General features: G+C 42.1%; 1 protein-coding gene across 1 annotated transcript in view; it reads left to right on the top strand.

Moving 5' to 3' along the window:
- The window catches only part of LOC128685578 (uncharacterized), a 132,331-nt gene that overhangs the window by 58,899 nt on the left and 45,869 nt on the right, over positions 1 to 27,563 (top strand). Inside the window, exons 6-13 of the mRNA XM_070088113.1 lie at positions 2,097 to 2,209; positions 2,637 to 2,724; positions 6,234 to 6,461; positions 9,458 to 9,557; positions 17,139 to 17,234; positions 18,443 to 18,503; positions 24,901 to 25,000; positions 26,258 to 26,421. Coding sequence (XP_069944214.1) covers positions 2,097 to 2,209; positions 2,637 to 2,724; positions 6,234 to 6,461; positions 9,458 to 9,557; positions 17,139 to 17,234; positions 18,443 to 18,503; positions 24,901 to 25,000; positions 26,258 to 26,421 — 950 coding nt within the window. The remainder of the gene's footprint in view (positions 1 to 2,096; positions 2,210 to 2,636; positions 2,725 to 6,233; positions 6,462 to 9,457; positions 9,558 to 17,138; positions 17,235 to 18,442; positions 18,504 to 24,900; positions 25,001 to 26,257; positions 26,422 to 27,563) is intronic.

Genomic DNA, 27,563 nt, shown 5'->3' with positions numbered 1-27,563 from the left:
TAAGACCCTTCGTATTACAGTAGCTCTGCACCTTGCTGCCCCAATTCACACAGAATATACGTGTATTTGCGGCGAAGCGCGAGCAGACCAATATGGTCTACATGGTCTTAACTGTTCCAAAACCAAGGGCTGGCATGCAAGACACAATGAGGTCAACGACATCACTAAGAGAACCCTTGGTACAGCTGGATGCCCAGCCGAGAGGGAGCCCCAATCACTAGCAGCCAACAATACCCACAACCCAGCAAACTGCCCCGACGGGATCACCATCTATCCTTGGAAGAATGGCAAGCTCTTAGCATGGGACTATACCTGTGTGTCCACACTGGCTGACACCTATATCCATCACAGTGTGGGGCGACAGGGAGGAGCTGCTGGCCACAGGGAGGAGTACAAGATCAGCAAGTACAGGGACATTAGCCAACAGTATTAATTTGTCCCAGTGGGATCAGAGACCTTGGGATCATGGGGAAAAAATGCCACACGTTTCCTTAAAGAATTGGGTTCCAGACTCATCGACACCACCAGGGACCCAAGGGCAGCCACTTTCAGTGTATATATATATATATATATATATATATATATATATATATATATATATATATATATATATATATATATATATATATATATATATATATATATATATATATATATATATAGTGGAACCTCAAATATAGAACTTAATCCGTTCCAGGAGTTAGTTCTAAATTCGAAAAGTCTGAAAAGCGAAGCAATATTTCTCATAAGAAATAATGGAAATACAATTAATCCGTTCCAGAAACCCAAAAATATTCACAAAAAAAATGCTTTTATAGAGATTAATTATAGTTTAACATACACAACAAATATAGTGTTCAATTATGTATTAATAAATGTAAATAAACATATAAAATAACATTTTACTTACCTTTATTGAAGATTGGTGATGGCATCTGGAAGATAGGGAGGAGGAGAGAGGGAGTTGGGGTTAGTGTTTGGAAGGAGAATCCCTCTCTGTGAAGACTTCAGGTATCAAAACCCTCTCTGGGGTTACTTCCCTTCTCTGTCTTTCAATGTCACTAGGACCAGCTTGAGGGTCACTGGACCCCTGTCTCACAAAATAACTGTCCACAGTCCTCTGTTTCTGGTGCCTCTTTAAGATTTCCCTATAATGGGACATGGTTCTGTCACTGAACTTGTTGCAAAAAAGGCTTGTTTCAGCTTGCTCAGGGTGGTACTTCTCCACAAACATTTGGACATCATTCCACTTAGACATCATTCCACTTCTGTATTATTTCCTTCTTCACATCTATGGTGTTTCTCACTTTCTTTACCACAGGGGTACCACTAGCAAGTTTCATTGTTCCTATTAGTTTATTTCACAGTCCCACAAGCACTAAACACCATGAAATAAACCATACCCCCGGCCGGGATTGAACCCGCGGTCATAAAATGTTTGAATGAGAGCGCAGGTTAGTGTTCACTCAAGCATCAACAAAACCAGACTGACTCACTGCGCCTGCGTGGGGACGCGGACAGAGCAGGCTGCCGGACAGGTCCGGTACCCAGCGGTTCGAAAATAGGGACAAAGTTGGTTCAAAAAAAGGGTTCTATTTTTGAAGAGTTTGATAAGCGATACGTTTGAAATTTGAGATTCCACTGTATATATACATACTAATATATATATATATATATATATCGTGCAATATAGGTAAAACTTGCGATTTTGGCTTAAATAGTAACACTCTTCTTGCCGAATAAGGCAAGCAAAAATTTGTGTATGCAATAATTTCGCAAAAATCATTCTGAACGTAACGAAAAAAATATATTTCATTGTGTTTGTTTATTATTAAATTATTGTAAACTTATTTAAAATATATTTAGTTGGATTAGTTTAAATTAAATTGTACTTGTTATAATAAGGTTAGGTAGGTTTTCTAAGGTTCTTTTGGTACAAAATTATTCATTTTTACATTAACATAAATGAAAAAGCATATTTTTAAACGTATTAGAGAAAATTTTAAATGTGCTTATGCTAAGTGACCAGTTTTACCTGTTCGGCACGACATACATATATTTATAAATATTTCGTAAATTTTGAAAACATATTGCAGGAAATGCTTTTGAAATAAGCCTGGGATATAACTTCGTCGTACAAAACGGAACGTTCTGGTGGCTTCCAAATGACACTTCGACATACCAAAATAATTTTCTTCCCGCAGGCGGGGTAAGTTCCTTTGGTTCTCTGACCCAGTTATTCCTGCCTTTTTTTCTGTCTCAGTCATAGATCTGTCTCCCACATGCACAGCAGGATATTGTTAACACAACGTTTTTCTCGTATTCATTTTATCTAAGATTTTTTTGAGTATCATTCACATGTTAAAATAACATTCTATAACTTCGGGTAAGTAATTTCTATATAAAAAAACTGTTTGTGTGTGTGTGTGTGTGTGTGTGTGTGTGTTTGTGTGTATGTGTGTGTGTGTGTGTGTGTGTGTGTGTGTGTGTGTGTGTGTGTGTGTGTGTGTGTGTGTGTGTGTGTGTGTGTGTGTGTGTGTGTGTGTGTGTGTATGTATGTATATGTGTGTTTGTACCTGTTATGTATTTCTCTGATAGGTAAATGTTAATTAAAGTTTGTTTGTGTTGTGGTACAGTCGGTGTTAACAAGCTCAAGCATCAAGTGGTACAACCTGACGCTGGCCAGTGTCGTCATGAGGACAGTGTCAGTTGACTACGACAAAGGTAATGCTGAAACTGCTCTGCAAGAAGGTTATAAGAACATAAGTATGGAGGAACACTGCAGAAGGCCTACTGGCCCATATCGCAATACTAGTCAAATGCCCTTGATATAAAACAAAGTGGAGCTACTGTCCTTGTCCTTGGATCAAACCTCATTTATTTCCATATCCGAGACTCTATAAGACTCTTACATACTGATCATCAATAAGTGATCCGTCATTTTCACTGGTCCTGTCTCGTGGCCTCATGAGAGGTCGGCTGACACAGGTAACATGCTTTTGGTCCAAGGAACTGGACCTATCCTCCCCTTCCTAAGATCAAATACGATTGCCCATACGAATTTAGCGCAGTCTCTCTGATTATAATAATCTTGCACACATGACTTCCATCTTCTAAGTTTTTGTTTTTATATCATTAAGACGAAGGAAAGACAGAGTCGTGAACAACTTCTTACTGGGACAACACAAATCAACTTTGTGAAGTATTAGATACGTGCAACATCTGGGTAAACGTTACGCCAACCAGTAACTTTATCAGTACAACATAATGCCTAATGAGAAGAATGTAGAATTAACAAGAGGTGAAGTAATCAGTCCCTCAATCTTCACATTCCTAGGCAGTACGTTGGTAGACAACAGCCACCCAGGGAGGTACTACAGTCCTATCAGTTGAGTGTGAAACGGAAACCTGTAATTGTTTTACATGATGGTATGATTACTGGTGTTTTTTAGCTATCTCAAACACACGGGATAGCAGGTCTATCTTGATACTTCTATTTACACTTAGGTCACACTACACGCGCATATATATATATATATATATATATATATATATATATATATATATATATATATATATATATATATATATATATATATATATATATATATATATATATATATATATATATATATATATATATATATATATATTGATAGAAATGTTAAAAGCAGGTGGGGATATAGTTTTGGAGTGGTTGGTGCAATTATTTAATAAATGTATGGAAGAGGGTAAGGTACCTAGGGATTGGCAGAGAGCATGCATAGTTCCTTTGTATAAAGGCAAAGGGGATAAAAGAGAGTGCAAAAATTATAGGGGGATAAGTCTGTTGAGTGTACCTGGTAAAGTGTATGGTAGAGTTATTATTGAAAGAATTAAGAGTAAGAGGGAGAATAGGATAGCAGATGAACAAGGAGGCTTTAGGAAAGGTAGGGGGTGTGTGAACCAGGTGTTTACAGTGAAACATATAAGTGAACAGTATTTAGATAAGGCTAAAGAGGTCTTTGTGGCATTTATGGATTTGGAAAAGGCGTATGACAGGGTGGATAGGGGGGCAATGTGGCAAATGTTGCAGGTGTATGGTGTAGGAGGTAGGTTACTGAAAGCAGTGAAGAGTTTTTACGAGGATAGTGAGGCTCAAGTTAGAGTATGTAGGAAAGAGGGAAATTTTTTCCCAGTAAAAGTAGGCCTTAGACAAGGATGTGTGATGTCACCGTGGTTGTTTAATATATTTATAGATGGGGTTGTAAGAGAAGTAAATGCGAGGGTCTTGGCAAGAGGCGTGGAGTTAAAAGATAAAGAATCACACACAAAGTGGGAGTTGTCACAGCTGCTCTTTGCTGATGACACTGTGCTCTTGGGAGATTCTGAAGAGAAGTTGCAGAGATTGGTGGATGAATTTGGTAGGGTGTGCAAAAGAAGAAAATTAAAGGTGAATACAGGAAAGAGTAAGGTTATGAGGATAACAAAAAGATTAGGTGATGAAAGATTGAATATCAGATTGGAGGGAGAGAGTATGGAGGAGGTGAATGTATTCAGATATTTGGGAGTGGACGTGTCAGCGGATGGGTCTATGAAAGATGAGGTGAATCATAGAATTGATGAGGGGAAAAGAGTGAGTGGTGCACTTAGGAGTCTGTGGAGACAAAAAACTTTGTCCTTGGAGGCAAAGAGGGGAATGTATGAGAGTATAGTTTTACCAACGCTCTTATATGGGTGTGAAGCGTGGGTGATGAATGTTGCAACGAGGAGAAGGCTGGAGGCAGTGGAGATGTCATGTCTGAGGGCAATGTGTGGTGTGAATATAATGCAGAGAATTCGTAGTTTGGAAGTTAGGAGGAGGTGCGGGATTACCAAAACTGTTGTCCAGAGGGCTGAGGAAGGGTTGTTGAGGTGGTTCGGACATGTAGAGAGAATGGAGCGAAACAGAATGACTTCAAGAGTGTATCAGTCTGTAGTGGAAGGAAGGCGGGGTAGGGGTCGGCCTAGGAAAGGTTGGAGAGAGGGGGTAAAGGAGGTTTTGTGTGCGAGGGGCTTGGACTTCCAGCAGGCATGCATGAGCGTGTTTGATAGGAGTGAATGGAGACAAATGGTTTTTAATACTTGACGTGCTGTTGGAGTGTGAGCAAAGTAACATTTATGAAGGGGTTCTGGGAAACCGGCAGGCCGGACTTGAGTCCTGGAGATGGGAAGTACAGTGCCTGCACTCTGAAGGAGGGGTGTTAATGTTGCAGTTTAAAAACTGTAGTGTAAAGCACCCTTCTGGCAAGACAGTGATGGAGTGAATGATGGTGAAAGTTTTTCTTTTTCGGGCCACCCTGCCTTGGTGGGAATCGGTCAGTGTGATAATAATAATATATATATATATATATATATATATATATATATATATATATATATATATATATATATATATATATATATATATATATATATATATATATATATATATATATATACCCATCTGGGTTTTCTTCTATTTTATTAATAGTTCTTGTTCTTCTTTAATTCCTCTTATCTTCACGGGGAAGTGGAACAGAATTCTTCCTCCGTAAGCCATGCGTGTCGTAAGAGGCGACTAAAATGCCGGGAGCAAGGAGCTAATAACCCCTTCTCAATTAATGGCCATAGCTTGCTACTACCTGCAGCTCACAAGACTGCCATTCTTACGAGCCCCCCTGGGACGGGGAAATGGCAGACCAGAGGCTTATCTTCTCCCTACGAGCCCCGTGAGGGCGGGGAATGGGGCTAGGCCTGGGGACAGTTGGTCTCAGAAGATGAGGAGGTATGTGTACCTCCTCCCATGGCAGACATAGGTCTCAGACATTCCCAAGACAGGAAGCCAAGGCCGGAATTTCGTTTTTCCTTTTTTAGGTCACTCTGCCTCAGTGGGATACAGCCGGTTTGTTGGAAAAAAAATCTTCACATTATGTCCTTGTATGAATAACACCATTGGTTGGTGAAACGTCTATAAATAAAGATACCCAGATGTCGCACATGTGTCTTATTCTTCATCTTGTCGGTACTGTATACCATTCACGTACAAGAGATCAACTTTGCGCCAGTAAAATCTTGTTCAGCAGCATGTTTCTTTCTCTTTACTGTTATCGCCAGTAAGATAATCTGGGCTCTTGCAGTGTCTTCATAGCGGTGTGCTCACTCTGATGATGAGTGGAGACGCGCAATACCCTCGCTCCTAGGAGCGATATCTAAATGTTTTCTTTCCGTGGTAGAGACGTTCTGCCCACTGGTGTTCGTGAACACATCCTGGACCACCGTGAACGTCACGGTGCCTCTGAATCGCAGTGTTGGGGCGCTTATCAACTACACCTGCATCGGGAACCTGATGGTGGAGGGAACTGTCAAAGTCACCACCAAAGGCACAGTCTTGTGCCAGGCCGGAAACACTGCAGCTGCAACAACACCAGCCTGGAACTATACTCTCAGTCTGCCTTGCACACGTTAGTTATCCCTAACTCACATGACAGAAAACGTTAATTACCTCTAACTTTCGCATGATAGAAAACATTAGTTACCCCTAACTTTCTCACGATAGTAAACGTTAGTTACCCGTAACTCTTGCATGATAGAAAACGTTACTTACCCCATAATTTTTGCATGATAGAAAACTTTAAAAAAATAAGGCACAATAAAGTGACTGGAAGAATACACAAATAACCTGCACATAGGAGAGAGGAGCTTACGACGACTTTTCGGCCAGACTTGGACCATTTACAAAGTCAAAGACATCAGGCCCGGTGGCCTGGTGGCAAGATCTCTCGCTTCACACGGTGAGAGTCCGGGTTCGATTCCTGGCGAAGGGGTAGAAACATCGGACGTGTTTCCTTACACCGGTTGTCTAAGTTCACCCATCAGTAAAAAAAGTGGATACCTGGGTGTTAGTCGACTGGTGTGGGCTGCATCCTGGGACAAAATTGACACAATTTGCCAGAAATGATCTGCATAACAAGGGATTTCTGTATAGTAATATGTCATTGATGTCAGCTATGGCCTGTATACCTTATACATATACTTGTAGAAATAAAGATCATTATAATGTTTGCCAGGAAACAGGACAAGTGTTTCCTGGCTGTGAGTCATATAATGACTCACAGCTGGAACTTTTGTTCATCTGACCAAAGACTTCTACTGGCTTACCGGTCCACCTCTTTAAAAATTATTAGTTAAGATTTTAACCATTAGGAATTTGTGTAGCAAAAAAACGTCAGGTAGCCAGTATATACAGGCGAGCGGGACGAGGACGGGAACATGAGAGGGAGAAGTTGTAGTGGTAAGGTAGGTGGTAAGAAAGTAAGTAGTGGAAGTAGTGGTAATAGAATGTATGGAGAGTAGTTTAGTGGCACAAGGAAGAAAGGGGAGTGAAAGGTGAACAGAGGCAATAATAAAGGAAGTAACAATAGTAGAGGAATAGAGGGGAAAACGTAGTACAAGTTGGGTCAATCTAAGGAAAAGACATTGCAGCACTGCAGGGAAGCTGAAGGCCCACAAAATGTTGGACCAAAAATGCAGGAGGGGAGTGAAACTGACTTACAGAATACACTTAAGTAGAAGAAAGGAAAACAAAGAAAGAAAAAGGAAAAATAATAAAGTAGAAGAGGAAGGAAACGTCTTCGTAAGCTCCCTTCTCCCATGTGCAGGTTATTTGTATATAGAAAACTTTAAATTACCCCTGACTCATACACCACAAACTATGTGATGCAAATACATACATACATACATATATATATATATACATATATATATATATATATATATATATATATATATATATATATATATATATATATATATATATATATATATATATATATATATATATATGCAAGGAATTCGCAAGAGCAGGCGAAATATACACAAACACAGTGTTTGTGTATGTTTCGCTTGCTCTTGCGAATTCCTTGCATTGTTAATATCTCTAGTAAGGCTGATGCATGCAGGGGATGAGATGAAAAGCTGTAAGCCTTCTCCCTGAAAGCTGGCTGCCTTGGATCAAAGTCTAGCGCAAGCTGGACTCCAAGGTATTGGTCCAGTGTGGGTAGATTGGTAAAGCACTGCATACCTTGTTCCAAGGTTCGTAGGTTCGAGTTTCCTTCAGCCAGAGATCAGTGTTTATATATATATATATATATATATATATATATATATATATATATATATATATATATATATATATATATATATATATATATATATATATATATATAATTTACCCAACTGCGGCAGGCCAGGACTCGCCCTACGAACTTTGTACCGCCTTCAGAGACAGCACAATGCACGCATCACCTTACTACTACGCTACTGATCCTATGCCACGGATCAGTGGCTTAGTGGTAAGGTGATGCGTGCATTGTTCTGTCTCTGGAGGCGGTACAAGGTTCGTAGGGTCGAGTCCTGGCCTGCCGCAGTTGGGTAAATGATTTAAAATCACTTGTTTCGTGATTTCATTACTAATACATATATATATATATATATATATATATATTTATTTATTTTTGACAATTTTGTCATAAAATTATTCTTACTGTAATACAGTGAAACCTCTGGTCACAAACATAATTCATTCCAAAACTCTGATCGCGACCTGATTTGGTTGTGACCCGAACCTAATTTCCCCACTGGATTGTATGTAAATACGATTAATCCGTTCCGGACCCCTACGAACTGTATATAAATATTTTTTTAACATTTTTAAGTACAAAAATAGTTAATTATACCACAGAATGCACAGTGTAATAGTAAACTAGATGTAAAAACCTTAAATAACACTAAGAAAATCTTGAACAACAGAAAACTAACATTGCATGAGTCGCGTCTAATGGCTTAGCAGTGAACTCCGTTATTTATTGTCCGATTTCTTTTATTTTTTGTGTACGTTAAGATGCATCCCTCCATCATACATTGCCCAAGATTAAATAAGATAGCCCAACAAACAACAGAGAAAAAAATATTTACCAAAAATCGTATATGGCAAGCCTTAGCCGGGTACAAGCACTGCGCGAAGCTGTTTCGGCACTAACTGCTGATAAAACATTGCTAATCCGAATTTATCACCGTCGTAATTACAGAAAGTGGGGAACATTGGCGCGTGCGATAAAAATGGCATGGAATGTGAAAATTGGCGCGTCTGTGTTTGTTCGGCACCCGATTATGTGTTCGTGACCATATGTAAAAAAATGGCGAATTTTTTGGTCGTGAACCGATTTGTTCGTGTTGGGAAGCGTTCATGACCAGAGGTTCCACTGTATTTATTGTTTTGAATTATTTAACATAATTTTAGTTTTGATATATGAATAATAATTCCCATGTATATAAGTATTAATACCGTCCAACCATCTTGCTTTCTACTTCCACTAACTTCCTTTATATCATCCCCCTTCCTTCCCTCCCACTACTCTCCTCACTACCCTCCTCCTTTCCACTACCCTTCCACCCACAGTGAAGTGCCCAAATGGTACCGTGATGGCTGATACTCAAGACAGATGTTTCTCCTTCTCTACACAACCCTCTCAGTTTGGTCTGGCAGGAGCAGCGCTCGGGTAAGAAAACTTTCTTTCGCTCTCTCTATGTCTCTGTCTGTCTGTCTGTCTGCCTGTCTCTCACTCTCTCTCTCTCTGTCACACACACACACACACACACACACACACACACACACACACACACACACACACACACACACACAAATAACATATTAAGCCAAACTCTGAATATTCAGCTGCTGTGTGGTGTATACATCCAAAAAATGTGGATGTGATTGATAAGTTTGAAAGATGAACGACAAAATGACTCCCACAGCTTCAACTTGAACTTGAACTTACGACCAGAGCTCTGGTAAGAAGGGTAAGGAAGAAAGATGGGTAAGGTAGAAGGATGGGTAAGGTAGAAGGATGGGTAAGGATAGAAATATGGGAAAAGGATGGGAAGGGAAAGAGAGGTAGGATACGAAAGGGAAGTGGCACAACCACTTTGGTGCAATTTGAAAAGTGTGTGTGTGTAATAACAAAAAAATATTGAAAGGGGTATAACACTTACTCATCAGATTCAAACAGATATAACAAATATATAGGTGCATGACCCTGAGTCGGTAATAGATATGCGATTTGCAATTGCGTTTTTTTTTTCGATTGCAGGACAAAAGTTGCGATGACAAGGCAAGGCGATAATTATATGGACAATTCATGTAAAATCACTGGGCATGTTAGCTTCTTTCAAGGTGGTGTCCCGCCATAGTAAATATTGCGATGTTACAATAGTAGATATGAAATTAGAAAAGTTATAAAAGATATCTCCATAATTAGGGGCGATAATATTCTTAGTAGACACAGAAGTGTTCTGGTGTTAGCCAATCATCTTCATCTGCAGGGAGGTTGCTCAAGATCATTGGTCGATGGTAATCATCCTTATGGATGAAGCGACGCAGCCTCTGTTGAAGAGTCATTCTTTGGGTTCTGTGGGGAGGAGTGTTGATGATATAGTCGGTGGTATTTGCAACTTGGGGAGGATCCTCTCTGTCTGGTATATAGAGTTCTTGCATTGCATAAAGTTGCCTCTTCTTCAGCGTATCAAGTTGTACGTTTAGGGCAGCAATATCCTGTTGGATGTGTAAATCTGCCATCTTGATTCCGTCTCTCCTCCTGGTGCCCGTAATAAAGCGGCGAGCTCTATTCTGGACCCGTTGCAACCGTAGCATGTTGGCCTTTGTTGTTAACGACATTTGGACACATGGGTATTCAAGTATAGGTCTTATCATCATTTTATACATATTTTTTTAACGTGTGAAGGGGCTTGATTAAATCTATGAAGACTGCTAAGACAGGCTTTGTTCTATGTTGATCTTTTTACTGACGTGAGATGTTGAGTGAAGCAATCTGTCTATTTCATATCCCTGGAACTTATTAGGGTTTCTAATGGCTACAAGTGTACCTCTGATGGAGATACCCCTCTTGTCTTCGATGGTTGATGCAAAACATCCTATCGTGCTGATAAGGACTTAGTCAGGGTTGGTCGTGATTCTCCATCTCTTTTCCCAGTTAGCTGTTCGACGAAGTTCAGTATTCATTTTTTCTATGACCGTCTCATACTTATATTTTCCTGTTACGGGAGTTGAGGAGACGACATGGATAACATCATCTGCAAATTGTGTTATGACTGTATCACTGAACTCCGGTTGAGGCAGATCGTTTACATAAATGTTGAATAGTATTGGACTAAGACATGAGCCTTGTGGTACACCAGCTGTCGATATAAAAGGCTCTGTCGACTTGCCGTTAAAGGTAGGAATAATTTAATTTGAGACAAGAAGTTATATATAAATCTGAGAAAGGACCAGTTATGGTCTGGTAGGTCAACAAGTTTGTATATAAGACCATCATGCCATAAGCTATCAAAAGCTTTATGAACATCCCTGGTGGCAATTAGGGCAAGATTGCCCTGTTGCTTCAGGCTTGCAACAGCATCGAAAATAATATTTATTGCATGATGAGTACCTCTGTAAGTCCTGAAGACGAACTGTTTTTCGTAAAGAGGTGATTATACTCCATGTAATAGTTCAATCTATTGGAAATGATTTTCTCAAGAACTTTGCCAGTGACTTCAAGTAAGGATATAGGTCTATAGTTCCCTGGTTGGTGGATGTCTTTATGGGGTTTAGCAATGAAGATCATCCTCGCAGACTTTAAAAACCACTGGAAAATGTCCGGAGGCCAAGATGGCATTAAAGATATTGACCAAAGACTGTTTACAATTTCTGGGTAGGAACTTTATTTGTTTCATTGTTATTCCAGAGAGACCAGGGGATCTATTTCACATTCTTCCAATAACCTGACTCATCTCTAGGAGTGTAATTGATTATTAAAATGGTATAAAATACCGACAGGTTGTTAGGTAAGACATATGCAACAGTTAGGTATCTTTATTTCGAAACGTTTCGCCTACACAGTAGGCTTCTTCAGTCGAGTACAGAAAAGTTGATAGAAGAGACGTGAAGACGATGTAATCAGTCCATCACCCTTGAAATTTTGAGGTGGTCAGTCCCTCAGTCTGGAGAAGAGTATCGTTCCATAGTCTGAAACAATATGGAGTTGAAGTGACAGGATGGAGCCTTATATACCGCCAGGAGGTGAGATGTAGGCCACTAGTAGAGGTAAGAATGTAGTCGTTGGGAGGTCACGTCCCTCTCAAATCCAGCCATTCTCACTAGTAGAAGTTGTCCAAGTTGTTTCTCGGTTCTGTACTAAGATACCATTGTGTTGCAGTGTCTGACAGACTGGTCTAGTAAGAGGGTGGTAACTTCAAGAGTTGATGTATCGATTAAAGGTAATGGTTGGAGATCAGCTAAGTTATCATCTCTCCATTCATTGACCAACTGATAATGGTTATTATTAAATCAGCGACTGTTATTGTGGGAGAGAATTTTCTCCCGTACATCACCCATCAGATTGGCCTGGTCCTGTGGATCATCAAGTTTCATATCAACCTCCTCATCATCATCAGTGAAGATATGAATTAAGTAACTGGGAGCCTTGTGCTTTGCCCCTAAAAGCAGGCTGACGTTTATTTGGTTAGCTTGGAGAACAAGATATTTCCATAAGTCTCATTTGTGATGACTAATCATGGTAATTAAGTCCTGCCTCAACCTATGCAGTGTAGCCCCTGGTGGCTGTTGCGTTTGAAGGCGCCTTCGACATTCCGTTTGATAATTCTTCATGCAGTCTCTAAATTCCCTAGTAGGTTTATGTTGCTGGTAGATCTTTGTGGAAGCTAATTGGCAAGTTGTATTAGTGGCATTAAGTATTCGGTTGTGGAGGGAGCTGATCGCTTCGTCAATTGCAGTGGAAGGTAAATTTTCCAACGAAACAATATTGTCGTTACTAAGAAATGCCCGAAGGGGTCAAATCCTAGGGTGTTGAGATTGGGTTTAGGAGGTACAGGTATTCTAAATGGAGAAGCTTGTAGCTGTATTATAACAGGGATATGGTCAGATCCTACGTTCCCACCAGGAGAGACTCTGTAATGGAAGAGGTCACAATCTCTGTTGGTCAAGACTATATCTGGTGTTCCCGGATGAGGACCGACATACGACTTAAAGAATGGTCCTTGACGCAACAGATTTCTGGCTGTCATGATATTAAATAATTGATTTCCTTTCAAGTTGCCCAACGGATTACCAGCTCCGTAGTTAAAGAGTGCAGGGTGATGGGCGTTAAATCTCCTGCCAGAATTGTAGGAATATTTCTGCTTAATATCCGATGTAAGGGAACGAACTCTATATATGGTTGTCTCTGAGGAAAATATCCAGTTCCTATCAGTGGTTGACCATGAGATGTCGTCAGCTCAATTGCAATAATGTTATCTTCGTCAACGTGAATATTTCGAAACGCATATCCTAATTTAACTAAGATGGCCACGCCACTATGGGGTCCTCTCGATTGATCCACAGTAGTGTAACCACGTAATTTGATATGTTGATCAACTCCCGCAGCTGTCTCATTCAGGAGGATAACGTCAGGGTTGTAATTGTGTAGTTCAACTTCGAGGAGGTAACGGTTATTAAAGAAATGTTGAAGTTGGAAAATTATAATCCCCATTACTTCTTGCACTTCACGCGTGTACTGCGAACAGATTGTGAACGTCTGCAAGTAACATCGTAATTGGAATACACACTCTCCCTACTCGACTCATCAAGGGGAAAAGGATAATTCTGAGTTGTTGCTTGCGTACTGACAATGTCACCATCCTCACTGGTGGTGGTAATATCAACAGAAGCATTAGAGTCATCATCGGATAACTGAGGTGTGATATTCCCAGTAACAGGAAGCAGAGGCACATGAGTGTCAAAAGGAGACCGTGGAGGCTCCAAGGGAAAATTTGGTAGGCCAGGTGAAGTACCCTGGGAAAGTTCTTGTTCCATAGGATCAGCTGCAATAGCGGAAGGATAAGTACTAATATCAGGGGCAAGGTTAGGGACAGGTATTAACTCATCGGGCTGAGGGGAGCTTACAACTGGGTTATTCCAGGCAGTTGAGCCCTGTATGAGAGACGAAGTAGGCGTATTTGCAGGGGTAGAGGAGGGCACATACTTTCTATCTTGAGGGGACTGGGCCATAATTAACTTCACAATACCTGGAATTTGAATGGGAGTGATCCCATTAGCCCTTAACAAATCATCGAAAACATAAGAACAGAGTTGAATATCACCACCTGCTATGTCCTTGGTCAACATGTACATTAGTTGAGCTCTCGTCATATCCCCGGCTGAGAACCCCAGAGACATGGGGAGTGAGGAAGAACCTTGTGCTTGTGTTTGTTGTAGGTGAGGGTTAGGGGGAGGGTTGGGCACTTCAGGAGGGGCAGAAGTCCAAACATTGGAACCGGTAGAGAAGGCCTGAGGAGTCCCACCAGATCCAGGTTGAGCCAGGAATAAACCCTGGGACATTGTTAGAGGTGCCTTGGAGGGGTTTTCGTAGAATTTCACAGTTTTTTGGCCTCTAGAATTTTCTGGATTGTAGTTTTCCTCTCAGGACAGATAGGGGAAACAGCATGGTGTTTTCCATTACAGAGGACACACTTGCGTTTAGTTTTGTTATGGCAGTCTCGAAAAGAATGCTCACCAGAGCATATGCTGCAAATTGTTGATTGGCTACTGCATTTATTGGTGGTATGGCCAAATGCATAACATTTGAAACATTGTGTAACACTGACAAACCGTTCAAGAGAGATTTGGTCAGGTGTACATCTGGTGCCAAAACATTTGAAACCGCGTTGACACATGAGTTTGGCTGCTTCAGGTGTCTCTAGGAATAAATTTAATGTTGGCTGTGTGCTGGTAAGTTTAGAGAATTTATATGCACGGAGAACCTTAAATTCAGAATTCTCCTGATTAAGTTATGCAATAAGTTCCTCCACAGAGCTCTCTCATGAAGCTGTTAATTCTCGCCACATAGTTCGTTGGGCTTGATAGCTATCAGGTGGAATGGGGATGATACCCAAATTCTGCAATTTCTCAAGAACTTCATGCTTAAGCAGGTGGAGTAACTCCTCTTCAGAGGAGAGAAGTGCTGCCCCAGCGTGGGTTTCAAACACATCCACTGGTGCAGCAGTTGAATTTGAACAAATACATTCGAGAATTTCCTTCTTAGACTTTTGATTGTCAACGACACGTATTCGTACTCGTATTCGTGTCATGATGTCCAGGAAGGTACATCTGACACAGAAAAGTTGCTTTAACAAGAAAGACTTTCCTTAGTGGTAGCCCTAAACATCCTAAGTCAGCTGACGTATGAAGGTCAGCACCTAAGATAGCCTACCCTCGAGGAGTGAGGGGGACAGAGCCCAAGGCAAAGATCGGCCGGATTTTAAAAACCACACGGGCTACCGGATGGTCAAGATGCCTTGTGTTAACTCGTCGAAGGAGAAGTTGCCGAAAAAGAAGATAGGAAAGTCAGAAGGATAGCAATATAAGCGGTGTTATTGTGTGGGCCAGTGTAGATGTTTGGGTGAGGGGAGGATGGGGAAGAGAGGGGTGAACAAGCAAGCAAGTCACCGCCTTACCCTCTTGATGGGATGGTGCTCGAAGTGACTGCCAGCAAGTTTCCTCTCAGCTCTGGTTGACAACAACTCAGGATAACCCAAGAGAAAATTCGAGGCTCAGTGCTCAGAGCAGGAACGAAGATGTCTTCTCTCCACGGTGGCTGCTGGACAACTCCTGAATATCAGAGTGTGACTCCTGAATATCTGAGTGTGACTCCTGAATATCAGAGTGTGACTCCTGAATATCAGAGTGTGACTCCTGAATATCAGAGTGTGACTCCTGAATATCAGAGTGTGACTCCTGAATATCAGAGTGTGACTCCTGAATATCAGAGTGTGACTCCTGAATATCAGAGTGTGACTCCTGAATATCAGAGTGTGACTCCTGAATATCAGAGTGTGACTCCTGAATATCAGAGTGTGACTCCTGAATATCAGAGTGTGACTCCTGAATATCAGAGTGTGACTCCTGAATATCAGAGTGTGACTCCTGAATATCAGAGTGTGACTCGTGAATATCAGAGTGTGACTCCTGAATATCAGAGTGTGACTCGTGAATATCAAAGTGTGACTCGTGAATATCAAAGTGTGACTCGTGAATATCAAAGTGTGACTCGTGAATATCAAAGTGTGACTCGTGAATATCAAAGTGTGACTCGTGAATATCACAGTTTGTTCTACACAGTTTGGTATGCCTCAAGGCTGGCAGTACGGTACTGTTTTTTTGTTTTTAACGCGTTTCGTTCCTGTCAAAAATACCGTCCCGTAATTTCGTAACGAATTCTCATTTTTTTTTCGTTTCTTAAAGAACGTTAAAAAATATCGTACAGCACTTTTAAAGAAAGTTACTTTCAAAACTGAGTCAACTAAATAATTACACTGAACTTTGTCTTTGGTAGACAGTTCAACACGAGACATTGTGACTTCTGCTTAAAGGCTCTCAATTCTGACTAGTAAGTTTATTAAGGTATACACAAATACAGTTACATAGATTATAGTTATCATACACAGCAGCATATGTGTAAAGTAACTAAGATAACCCAAAAAAGTCAGCGTGACTTATTTCCATTGACAGCAGTAAGAATGATCTTTTTATAGACAATAATATTTATCAGGTAGGAACTAAAGAGTCAGTTGAATTAATCAAGCATATCACACACACCACCGTGTTTACTTACTGATAGATGGGGTGATGGTAGCAAGGAAACATCTGTACACTCTATTACGGAAGTCTATTATTGATATTCGTAGAGGAACCCAGCTTTCACGTCTATCCGCCTGTTTAGCCTGGTTGTGTGTGTGTGTGTGTGTGTGTGTGTGTGTGTGTGTGTGTGTGTGTGTGTGTGTGTGTGTGTGTGTGACCTACGGGGGTAGTCATCTGACGTCCAGGCTTCGCTAGGGAGCTGGCCTATAATGTTGTTAAAATATATCTATATCTATCTATCTATCTATCTGTCTATCTATCTATCTATCTGTATATATATATATATATATATATATATATATATATATATATATATATATATATATATATTTATTTATATATATACACTACGTAAGTAATACTGTCGACATACTTTCGTTTGTTTCAGTTGTTCTCGACAACAAGCGACCTTGGCTGTATTGACAGAACCTTCAGACCTCGACAACGCCACTTCTGGCCTGTTCTACTACACCGCACACAACAGGTAACCATTCAACAAGTGATGGTACAAAGGGTGATGACACAACAGGTAACCATTCAACAAGTGATGGTACAAAGGGTGATGACACAACAGGTAACCAGTCAACAAGTGATGGTACAAAGGGTGATGACACAACAGGTAACCAGTCAACAAGTGATGGTACAAAGGGTGATGACACAACAGGTAACCATTCAACAAGTGATGGTACAAAGGGTGATGACACAACAGGTAACCATTCAACAAGTGATGGTACAAAGGGTGATGACACAACAGGTAACCAGTCAACAAGTGATGGTACAAAGGGTGATGACACAACAGGTAACCAGTCAACAAGTGATGGTACAAAGGGTGATGACACAACAGGTAACCAGTCAACAAGTGATGGTACAAAGGGTGATGACACAACAGGTAACCAGTCAACAAGTGATGGTACAAAGGGTGATGACACAACAGGTAACCAGTCAACAAGTGATGGTACAAAGGGTGATGACACAACAGGTAACCAGTCAACAAGTGATGGTACAAAGGGTGATGACACAACAGGGAACTAATCTGGTGAGAACATGTACCCAATCAACTGGAGATAGACAACATATATTTAATCGAAAGGAGAAGACACAACAGACAGCCAACAGGTGAACTCACAACAGGTATCCAGTCAACATGTGAGTACACAGCAGATAGCCAGTGAACATATGAAACAACATGTAGCCAATCAGGTTTAGACACAAGAGGTAGCCAGTCAACAGGTGACGACATAACAGATAGGAAAACAGGAGACGACACAACAGATAACCGAACAACAGGCGAGTACACAACGGCCAGCCGTTCAACAGGTGACAAAACAACACGCAGGGAATCAACAGAGAGAGAGAGAGAGAGAGAGAGAGAGAGAGAGAGAGAGAGAGAGAGAGAGTGAGAGAGAGAGAGAGAGAGAGAGAGAGAGAGAGAGAGAGTGAGAGAGAGAGAGAGAGAGCGAGAGAGAGAGAGAGAGTGTGAGTGAGTGAGTGAGTGTGTGTGTGTGTGTGTGTGTGTGTGTGTGTGTGTGTGTGTGTGTGTGTGTGTGTGTGTGTGTGTGTGTGTGTGTGTGTGTGTGTGTGTGTGTGTGTGTAAGAGAGAAAGAGCGTGTATGTATGTGTGTGTGTGCAAGAGAGAGAGAGAGTGTGTGTGTTTTCCTCACAGCATGATGGTTCAAACTTCTCTTCCTACAGTCTGGGAGGGATGCTGTCACCCGTCCTGCCATCCAACATCACCTGCAGCAGCCAGTGCAGCGTGAGTACCAATTACTCTCTCCTCTGTCCAAACACACTCAGATGTGCACCTAAAACGTATATGTACAAACACACACACACATGCACCCAAATACACCCACCCACCACACACCCACACACAGACACCCTCCCACACACACATACAGACACACACACCCACACCCACACACACACACACACACACACACACACACACACACACACACACACACACACACACACACACACACACACATACACACACACACACACACACACACAGAGCTGAGATGGCAAGAAGGCCTCGAGTAGAGTGAAGTTACTGGTCATGGGCGACTTCAGTCACAGGGAGATTGATTGGGAAAACCTGGAGCCACATGGGGGTCCCGAAACATGGAGAGTCAAGATGATGGATGTTGTGCTGGCAAATCTCATGCACCAACATGTTAGGGACACTACCAGAGAAAGAGAGAGGGGAGGATGAACCAGCAAGACTGGACCTTGTGTTCACCCTGAGTAGCTCAGACATTGAGCACAACACATATGAAAGGCCCCTTGGAGCTAGTGACCACGTGGTTATGAGCTTTGAATACATCGTGGAGTTAAAAGTGGAGAGGGTAACAGGAGTAGAAAGGTAAAAGCCAAACTATAAAAAGGGGGACTACACAGGAATGAGGACCTTCCTGCAGGAAGGTCAGTGGGAATAGGAGTTGGTAGGAAAATCAGTAAACGAAATGGACTTCGTAACAACAAAATGCAAGGAGGCAGAGGACAGGTTTGTTCCCAAGGGTAACAGAAATAATGGGAAGGACAGAACGAGCCCTTGGTTTACCCGAAGGCGTAGGGAGGCAAAAACTAAGTGCTCTAGAGAATGGAAAAAGTACAGAAGGCAAAGGACTCAGGAAAACAAAGAGATTAGGCGACGAGCCCGAAACGAGTATGTACAGATGAGGAGGCAGGCTCAGCGGCAGTATGAAAGTGACATAGCATCGAAAGTCAAGACTGACCCGAAACTACTTTACGGCCACATCAGGAGGAAGACAACACTCAAGGACCAGGTAATCAGGCTGAGGAAAGAAGGTGGGGAGCTCACAAGAAACGACCAAGTATGTGAGGAGCTCAACATGAGATTTCAGGAAGTATTTACAGTGGAGGCTGAAGGGACACTGGGAAGACAAAACAGTGGGGTACATCGTTGATGAATTTCACACAACTGAGGAGGAGGTGGAGAAGCTCCTAAGTGACTTTGATACGTCAAAGGCGGTGGGACCGGACATCTCTCCGTGGGTCCTTAGAGAGGGAGCAAAGACACTACGTGTGCCACTAACCAAAGTCTTCAACACTTCCCTTGAAACTGGGCAACTACCTGAAGTATGGAAGAAGGCAAATGTAGTCCCCATCTTTAAGAAAAGAGACAGAAATGAAGCACTAAATTATAGACCAGTGTCACTGACGTGTATAGTGTGCAAAGTCATGGAGAAGATTATCAGGAGGAGAGTGGTGGAGCACCTGGAGCAGAACAAAATTATAAATGACAGCCAGCATGGATTCATGGAAGGCAAATCCTGTGTCACAAACCTACTAGAGTTTTATGACAAAATAACTGAAGTAAGAAATGAGAGGGAGTGGTGGGTTGATTGCATTTTCCTGGACTGCAAGAAGGCCTTCGACACAGTTCCTCACAAGAGATTAGTACAGAAGCTAGAGGGACAGGCACATATAACAGGAAGGGCACTACAATGGATTAGAGAGCACCTAATAGGGAGCCAACAACGAGTCATGGTCCTTGATGAGGTATCACAGTGGGCGCCGGTGACGAGCAGGGTCCCACAGGGGTCAGTCCTGAGACCAGTGCTATTCTTGGTATATGTGAACGACATGATGGAAGGGATAGACTCAGAAGTGCCCCTGTTTACAGATGATGTGAAGTTAATGAGGAGAATTAAATCAGACGCGGACCAGACAGGGCTACAAAGAGACATGTACAGGCTGGATACGTGGTCCAGCAACTGGCTCCTAGAATTTAACCCCGCCAAATGCAAAGTCATGAAGATCGGAGAAGGGCAAAGAAGACCACAGACGAAGTATAGGCTAGGAGGCCAAAGACTGCAAACCTCACTCAAGGAGTGAGTACAATATCGAAATGCAAAGGTTTGCAACAAGGCTAGTTCCAGAGCTAAGGGGAATGTCCTATGAAGAAAGGTTAAGGGAAATCAATCTGACGACACTAGAGGACAGGAGGGTCAGGGGAGACATGATAACGACATAAAAAATACTGCGTGGAATAAACAAGGTGGAGAGAGACAGGATGTTCCAGAGATGGGACACAGAAACAAGAGGTCACAATTGGAAGTTGAAGACTCAGATGAATCAAAGGGATGTTAGGAAGTATTTCTTCAGTCATAGAGTAGTCAGGCCGTGGAAAAGCCTAGAAAGTGACGTAGTGGAGGTGGGAACCATACATAGTTTTAAGGCGAGGTATGATAAAGCTCATGGAGCAGGGAGAGAGAGGACCTAGTAGCAATCAGTGAAGAGGCGGGGCCAGGAGCTATGACTCGACCCCTGCAACCACAAATAGGTGAGTACAAATAAGTGAGTCAAAGGAATGTTAGGAAGTATTTCTTCAGTCATAGAGTTGTTAGGAAGTGGAATAGTCTGGCAAGCGATGTAGTGGAGGCAGGAACTATACACAGTTTTAAGACGAGGTATGATAAAGCTCATGGAGCAATGAGAGGGAGGACCCAGTAGCGGTCAGTGAAGAGGCGGGGCCAGGAGCTGAGTCTCGACCCCTGCAACCACAATTAGGTGAGTACAGTTAGGTGAATACACACACACACGAATACACACACACACACACACACACACACACACACACACACACACACACACACACACACACACACACACACACACACACACACACACACAAAGGGATCTGGACAGGCTGCAGACCTGGTCCAGCAATTGGCTCCTGGAGTTCAATCCCACCAAGTGCAAAGTCCTGAAGATTGGGGAAGGGCAAAGAAGACCGCAGACGGAGTACAGTCTAGGGGGCCAGAGACTACAAACCTCACTCAAGGAAAAAGATCTTGGGGTGAGTATAACACCAGGCACATCTCCTGAAGCGCACATCAACCAAATAACTGCTGCAGCATATGGGCGCCTAGCAAACCTCAGAACAGCATTCCGACATCTTAATAAGGAATCATTCAGGACCCTGTACACCGTGTACGTTAGGCCCATATTGGAGTATGCGGCACCAGTTTGGAACCCACACCTAGCCAAGCACGTAAAGAAACTAGAGAAAGTGCAAAGGTTTGCAACAAGACTAGTCCCAGAGCTAAGAGGTATGTCCTACGAGGAGAGGTTAAGGGAAATCAACCTGACGACACTGGAGGACAGGAGAGATAGGGGGGACATGATAACGACATACAAAATACTGAGAGGAATTGACAAGGTGGACAAAGACAGGATGTTCCAGAGATTGGACACAGTAACAAGGGGACACAGTTGGAAGCTGAAGACACAGATGAATCACAGGGATGTTAGGAAGTATTTCTTCAGGCACAGAGTAGTCAGTAAGTGGAATAGTTTGGGAAGTGATGTAGTGGAGGCAGGATCCATACATAGCTTTAAGCAGAGGTATGATAAAGCTCACGGCTCAGGGAGAGTGACCTAGTAGCGATCAGTGAAGAGGCGGGGCCAGGAGCTCGGACTCGACCCCCGCAACCTCAACTAGGTGAGTACAACTAGGTGAGTACAACTAGGTGAGTACACACACACGCACACACACACACACACACACACACACACACACACACACACACACACACACACACGCACACACACACACACACACACACACACACACACACACACACACACACACACACACACACACACACACACACATACACACACACACACACACACACACACACACACACACACATACACACACACACACACACGCACACGAGATTTCAAGAAGTATTTACAGTGGAAACCAGTAGGACTCCAGGAAATCAGAACAGGGGGGTGCACCAAGACGTGCTGGATGAGGTACACATAACCAAGGAGTAGGTGAAGAAGCTGCTATGTGAACTTGACACCTCAAAGGCGGTGGGACCAGACAACATCTCTCTGTGGGTCCTTAGAGAGGGAGCAGAGATGCTGTGTGTGCCATTAACAAAGATCTTCAACACATCCATTGAAACTGGGCAACTCCCTGAGGTATGGAAGATGGCAAATGTAGTCCCAATTTTTAAAAAGGGAGACAGACATGAGGCATTAAACTACAGACCTGTATCACTAACGTGTATAGTATGCAAGGTCATGGAGAAGATCATCAGAAGGAGAGTGGTGGAGCACCTGGAAAGAAACAAGTGTATAATTGACAACCAGCACGGTTCCAGGGAAGGAAAATCCTGTGTCACAAACCTACTGGAGTTTTATGACAAGGTGACAGAAGTAAGACAAGAGAGAGAGGGGTGGATCGATTGCATTTTTTTGGACTGCAAGAAGGCCTTCGACACAGTTCTTCACAAGAGGTTACTGCAAAAGCTAGAGAATCAGGCACACTTAACAGGAAAGGCACTGCAATGGATCAGCGAATACCTGATAGGGAGGCAACAACGAGTCATGGTACGTGACGAGGTGTCAGAGTGGGCGCCTGTGACAAGCGGGGTTCCACAGGGGTCAGTCCTAATACCTGTGCTGTTTTTGGTGTATGTGAATGACATAACGGAAGGGATAGACTTAGAAGTGTCCTTGCTTGCAGATGATGTGAAATTAATGAGAAGAATCAAATCAGACGAAGATCAGGCAGGACTACAAAGAGACCTGGACAGGCTACAAGCCTAATCCAGCAACTGGCTCCTTGAGTTTAACCCTGCCAAATGCAAAGTCATGAAGATTGGGGAAGGGCAAAGAAGACCGCAAACACAATATAGTCTAGATGGCCAAAGACTGCAAACCTCACTCAAGGAAAAAGATCTGGGGGTAAGTATAACACCGAGCACATCTCCTGAGGCGCAGATAACTGCTGTAGCATACGGGCGTCTGGCAAACCTACGGATAGCGCTCCGATACCTCAGTAAGGAATCGTTCAAGACTCTGTATACCATTTACGTTTGGCCCATACTGGAGTATGCAGCACCAGTTTGGAATCCACACCTGGTCAAGCACGTCAAGAAATTAGAGAAAGCGCAAAGGTTTGCAACAAGACTAGTCCCAGAGCTACGGGGATTGTCCTACGAAGAAAGGTTGAGGGAAATCGGCCTGACGACACTGGAGGACAGGAGGGTCAGGGGAGACATGATAACGACATATAAAATACTGCGCGGAATAGACAAGGTGGACAAAGACGGGATGTTCCAGAGATGGGACACAGAAACAAGAGGTCACAATTGGAAGTTGAAGACTCAGATGAATCAAAGGGATGTTAGGAAGTATTTCTTCAGTCATAGAGTAGTCAGGCCGTGGAATAGGCTAGAAAGTGACGTAGTGGAGGCGGGAACCATACATAGTTTTAAGGCGAGGTATGATAAAGCTCATGGAGCAGGGAGAGAGAGGACCTAGTAGCAATCAGTGAAGAGGTGGGGCTAGGAGCTATGACTCGACCCCTGCAACCACAAATAGGTGAATACAAATAGGTGAGTACACACACACACACAAACACACATACTGCGAGGAATTGACAAGGTAGACAAAGACAGGATGCTCCAGAGAGGGAACACAGACACAAGAGGTCACAATTGGAAGTTGAAGACTCAGATGAATCAAAGGGATGTTAGGAAGTATTTCTTCAGTCATAGAGTAGTCAGGAAGCGGAATATCCTGCTCATGGAGCAGTTATAGAGAGGACCTAGTAGCGATAAGTGAAGAGACGGGGCCAGAAGCTATGAATCGACCCCTGCAACCACAAACAGGTGAGTACACACATACACACACGCGCGCGGGGCCAGGAGCTGTGAATCGACTCCTACAATCACAAGTAGGTGAGTACACACGCACTCACACTCGCTTGCATACATGCAAACAGAAGCACACACCCGGTGTATACTTTTCAGTGTATATACAAGTAGAGATATGTATTTTGAACAGTACACATACCAAGGGATGTGTATTCTTCAGTGTATATATACACTGAGGGATCACATTAGTCTTGATGTTAGTGTACAGCTGATCGGTAGCCTGTATCACTTTTCTGGCGGATAGGAATTAAACTTAACATCCTCAGTATATATATATATATATATATATATATATATATATATATATATATATATATATATATATATATATATATATATATATATATATATATATATATATAACCCCTACTGATTTAGAGCCTCAACTTGAGTACGATAACAGTGGAAGGTGAGAGTGGTATGAGTACAGACGAGTCCTTACAGGTGAGTACGGGTTCAGAGTGCGTGGCTGCCAGCAAGAACGTCATGTACCGGACCCAGAGCTGCAGCCGCAACGACACTGACTACATGTGTATGATACCTGGTTAGTACTTGTGTATGTGTCACCATCATCATTATCATTGTTTATGTGTCACTATAATTATCACCATCCTTGCTTATTTCACCAACATCATCCTTGTTTATATGTCATCTTCATCACCATCTTCCTTGTTTATGTTTCACCATCATCATCATCCTTGTTTATATCATCATCATTATCCTTGTTTATATGTCACCATCATCATCATTCTTGTTTATGTCATCATCATCATCCTTGTTTATGTTATAATAATTCTTGTTTATGTTATCATCATTCTTGTTTATATTATCATCATCCTTGTTTATGTCATCAACATCCTTGTTTATATGTCACCATATAAACAATAACTTGGTCGGCAACGCTCTAGCCTCACACACTGGGTGTCGGTGGTTCGATCCCCGACACGGGTGGAAAAGTTGGGCATGTTCCCTTAATACACCTGCTGTCCTTGTTCATCTAGCAGTAACTAGGTACCTGAGTGTTAGTCAACTGGTGTGGGTCGCATCCTGGGGGGGACATGACTGATGTACCCACAACAGAAACAAGACAGACAGTCCTTGATGACGCACTGATTTCCCTAGGTTATCCTGGGTGGCTAACCCTCTGGGTTTTAAAATCGAACAAATATTATGTAAGTAAAAACACAAGTGGAGACAGCGACACGGATAATAAATTTAGTTTGAATATTTCGACTCCCAGCTGGAGTCTCCTTCTGTTGGGAGTCGAAATATATACAGAACAGCTATATTTCCCGTGTTTGTGTCCATGTGGGTTAGTGCCAGCCAACAAGTGTTTATTACACTGTTATTGGTCATTGATGACAATTCGTGTTGTGTTGCTCCTCGTACTGGCTTAATAAAACGCTAATTAAATTAAAACATCAACAGGAATTTAAGGTTTATCTTACTCAGTTTCTTTCCACAGTATATGTGGACAAGTGTTGCCATCCAACATTATCTTCTGTGGCGATAGACACACACATGTAATATAATACTGTCCTTTATAACAATGTTTCGCCCACTCAGTGTCTCGATACATCGTATTAGCATTTTACTCCATTTCTCTCCAACTTTTGGTAATATTATCTACTAAGCAAAAATGCGACATTTTATCTGTATAGACTTACCATTCGAAGTAGTTTCTTCATTGTTTGTAACATTCATAAAATTGAGATTAAAATGTAACATGAGTAGACAAAGCAAGTTGGTGATCCACCAGTGTTGAATATAGAGTTTGGTTGTGTGTTTGTGTTGCCGGCAGGTTGGTGCCCGACGAACTATACACTGCAGGGTGGACTCTGCTACAGACTCATCTCCAGTGTCAGCAACCTGACTAATGCAGAAGCTCAGTGTGAGCTGGATGGAGCGACACTCGCCTACCCGGAGAGTAATGCCAGTCTCACCATCCTTGCCAAGATGGCTGCAGTAAGTGTCACTACACACACACACACACACACACACACACACACACACACACACACACACACACACAAACACTATACAGGGTGTAATCCCTCCCTAATACACACACATTTATTTCAAGGCAGTGAGCAATAAATGGCTTTCATACATAGTATACACCTGACAGTAGAGTGTCCAAGTTTAACGTAACGTACAGTAAAGTGCTAGACTGATAAATACTTATATACCAATGAGATTCCAAATATGGAAAGCATTTTATAAATATAGGTAGACAAATGAACTGAAAGTTCATTCGAGTTTCAGTAAGAAACCAACGAGTGTTCTCTAACATTATGTTGATGAAGATAGTTACTAATGATACTGAGAAGCAAATGTTAAAAAGTTATGAAATACTTGACTTAAAAAAAAGAGCTCTGAGCTCTTCAATCAATAAAACTTTTATGAAGCAGACGTGCACACAAACACTAACTTTACTGCTAGTTAAAAACCAGTCATACAACAACACAAAATGTACTAGTAATTTTATCAAAATAATGGCAGGCCCCTCGGTGATTATTCAGAAAAAAAAATTGACAGTTAACAAATTTGACAGTTAAAATATGCATTACAGTTAGTAGCATCACACAAGCATCGAGAGAAAAGGGAGAGAAGCAAGATTAACCTGTAAGCAAGTTCTCTGGGGTTGTGGTGCAGCTGCTGTATAATTAGGAAGGTGAGGAAGAGAGGGCACCTGAGAATACTGGTGTACTCCTAGAGACACAGACCTGGGGAAGGTGCTAGATATTAGCAAAATTGGGGGCGAGTCTCGTGAAAAGGAAAGCAAAATTCCCACATCTTGCCAAACCCTACACAGCTTTTGCCCACCAGTAGAGCCCTATCCGGCTTGAAGCTTTCCAAGGACATACCTTGTATGTGACCCTGAAGTGATGCAAAAAATGTTCGTTGCACCAACAAGACTCCACATCCTGAGTCTTCCTGTGTATGAATGATAACAACTGCTGGATCTTCTGAACTATCTGGTGGACAGGTGGATGTTGAGAACGAGAGAAGAAACATGTCTGCAACTGTTCGTCATTCGCGAAGGAAATTTTCCGAAGACTTTATATCGACATAAAGTGCAATGAAGTTAGTGCTTTTGTGCTGTG

The sequence above is a fragment of the Cherax quadricarinatus genome, chromosome 23, assembly GCF_038502225.1.
Source record: "Cherax quadricarinatus isolate ZL_2023a chromosome 23, ASM3850222v1, whole genome shotgun sequence".
Taxonomy (NCBI): Eukaryota; Metazoa; Arthropoda; class Malacostraca; order Decapoda; family Parastacidae; genus Cherax; species Cherax quadricarinatus.
This window is presented reverse-complemented; position numbering and strand designations above follow the sequence as displayed.